The sequence below is a fragment of the Micromys minutus genome (assembly GCF_963924665.1).
Source record: "Micromys minutus genome assembly, chromosome: 7".
NCBI lineage: Eukaryota > Metazoa > Chordata > Mammalia > Rodentia > Muridae > Micromys > Micromys minutus.
Window position 1 is genome coordinate 7,435,118 of NC_137976.1, and position 2,776 is coordinate 7,437,893.

A 2,776-nucleotide genomic window follows, 5' to 3' on the forward strand; every position below is an offset into this window, starting at 1 on the left:
ATAAAATGTAATCCAAACATTTCTTTTATAGATTCAGACGATAAATTCAAAATAAGTAGAAAAATCTTGTGTTTCAAAAACAGGTCAAAATGAGTTATTGATAAAATACGAAAATACCAAGGTCCTCATGCTTGTTTTCCAGAGATTAAACTTGGGATTCCATGGATGATATTTAGCAAGTTTTTCTGAAATAAATACAAATACTCCCCAAGAGCATTTAATAGGATTTGAGGCACTTGAATTGATGTATGGAAGAGCTCAAGTTGACCCATTGTTTGAAACAAAAGTAAAGCCAATCATTCATTTTCTGAAACACTTCACAGTTTGTATATTTTAAAACAGCCACTTCTTGATATAAGACCCTGATACAACACAATAATCTACAGGTTTGATCAGAATAGTATTTAGATGATGATGCATTGTTTCACATTAAGGACTCATGGGTGGTTCAGCTGTGGCTAAACCACAGGAAATAGCTTCAATGCCAGATTTGAAATAAACTCACCTAATTATTCAAATTGCTTTGGAAACATGGATAATGACAAAAGCTCTTATTCGGCTCCACCCACACTGAGAATATAAAAGGCCCTCTCTTCAGACAGAAGTACACAGACTCAAATCACCTCCACTCCTCTCTACTCAAGAACAACCTCAACAACCAACAGCATGTGTGGCTACTACGGAAACTACTATGGCGGCAGAGGCTATGGCTGCTGTGGCTACGGAGTCCTGGGCTGTGGCTATGGCTATGGCTCCTACTATGGCTGTGGCTCCCGTGGACTGGGCTGTGGCTATGGCTATGGCTCCTACTATGGCTGTGGCTCCCGTGGACTGGGCTGTGGCTATGGCTATGGCTCACGCTCTCTCTATGGCTGTGGCTATGGATGTGGTTCTAGATTTGGCTACTACTATTGAAGACACCATGAGATATTTTACCTGTTCCAGTTGTGATTAGAGGACTGCCTAATTCTCAATCTTACACTTTGTGAACCTTAGATTTGGATGAAGATGATCCAGCAGTGAAATGAAATCCATCATAGACTGGTGCTCACCTGTGTGAAGTTGACCCATCTATTGAACGTTCCTTCTCAAGAAGAATGGAGTTAAATTTGGCTGCAAACTTATAGCTCTGCCATCATCACAATGATGGTAATATTGCAAAAGCTATATTGACCTTCATGTTGAAATTTGCTTCTCTGTTGTTCTAATAAATCTGTTTAATCTACTAAGCTTTTGTAGTTATTATTGAATTTTCAACCAAGTTTTCATGAATGAATGATCATGTGCTATGTATGGGTCTTCAGAGAAACAAAGTTCATTTAATGTGTAAGAATGTTATTAATGTTGTCCCAGAGATACCCAACCATATTCTTGGTTGGATTTTAGATGTGCATCAAGGAATGGAATACATGCCATTGTTTGTGGATTTGGTCAAAAGATCACAGGTGATTCTACCACTGTAGTTTTGCTAAATACACACATAGGTAAACTGATGTGTAAATATTCGTATTTATATAATCTGATTGGTGCTGATTTTAGCTACTTCTACCAGTGATCAGTGGTCAAAGCAGAGAAATATCAAAGTACCAAGATCCAAAGAGTATTGAATGGTCAACTTTAAATGAGACACACAAAGCCCTCACACTGAGGCCTGAAGGTCATCCCCAGTTAGGACTATACAGATATAAGATCTGGAACCTGTGGACACATACAGGAAATTTCTGTCTTCTTACTATATTGTTATGGGAGTCATGAACAGAGGGAAACTGTAAACACTTGCATAACACTCGCACATACATCTATAAGAAGATATAAGAATAGGACAAGCTAGGATAAGAGAAGAAGGGAGCAGAGTAAGGTGATTTTCAACATCCTTTCTTCATTCTGTACACTTAGTGATTAGATATTTATATGACATGAGGAGTTAATTTTCTTGCCTTATGTATTTGATATTCTTAGATTCTCTCACACACACATGCTCATGCTCATGCATGTATGCATATATGTGCAGGTATTTGTGTCCATGTGTATGCATATGTCTTGAACTGGGAGATCAAGTGAAAGGAGGCAGGAAAAGATGTACAAGAGAGGGAATATAGAAACAGACAGTTAAAAGGGTCATGCAAGGTATAATATGAAGCCCTAATCCAATAGAAAGTTTATAAAATACATACATGTATAAATGGGATTTAAATAAAATCATCAAGTACTGAGAGAGAAAGAATCCTAACTAGACATCTCTTGTCACCAATTAAGCCTCTAGCACCGGAATTGTGTAATATTTAATTGAGTTGGCTAAAAGGGTCCCATGGGAATCCCCTAAAATCTCAGGTTTCTGGCAAGACTATAACTTGTTTTTTATAGACTGATGGTAAGGCCCAATTGCTAACAACACACGACTCATGGAATATGGAGAAATCAATCTGTTTACTACAGAGAAGCTTTCCTTATAATGGCTTGCATCTTTGGTACAGAAAAGTACTTTGCAACCCACCAAAGGATAAATATAAATGCCAGCATAGCAACAAACGTTTTAGTTTACAGTGGTGTCCTGTATCATGATATACTAGGGCAATGGTTGTACAAAACCATTGTGGGAGTGATCAGAGATTTTCTGTTTGAACCTAAGATCCACTTCATGAGGCAAAATCTGTACTGCACACTGTTTGATTGACTGATAATCTGAGGGTATATTGCCAGGGTACCTTATATAACACTAAACATTGCTGTTAAAAAGCAACAATAAAATAACTCTTAGACATTCTTCTATACTCAT

The 2,776-nt window shown here is 37.6% G+C and overlaps 1 protein-coding gene across 1 annotated transcript; it reads left to right on the forward strand.

The window, feature by feature from the left end:
• Positions 1–666: 666 nt before the first annotated feature.
• Positions 667–915, forward strand: LOC308423007 (uncharacterized protein; the record flags this gene model as incomplete). The annotated part of the gene is made up of 1 exon (XM_080919618.1): positions 667–915. One exon carries the CDS (start codon positions 667–669, stop codon positions 913–915), a length of 249 nt encoding a protein of 82 aa, XP_080775744.1.
• Positions 916–2,776: the final 1,861 nt, after the last annotated feature.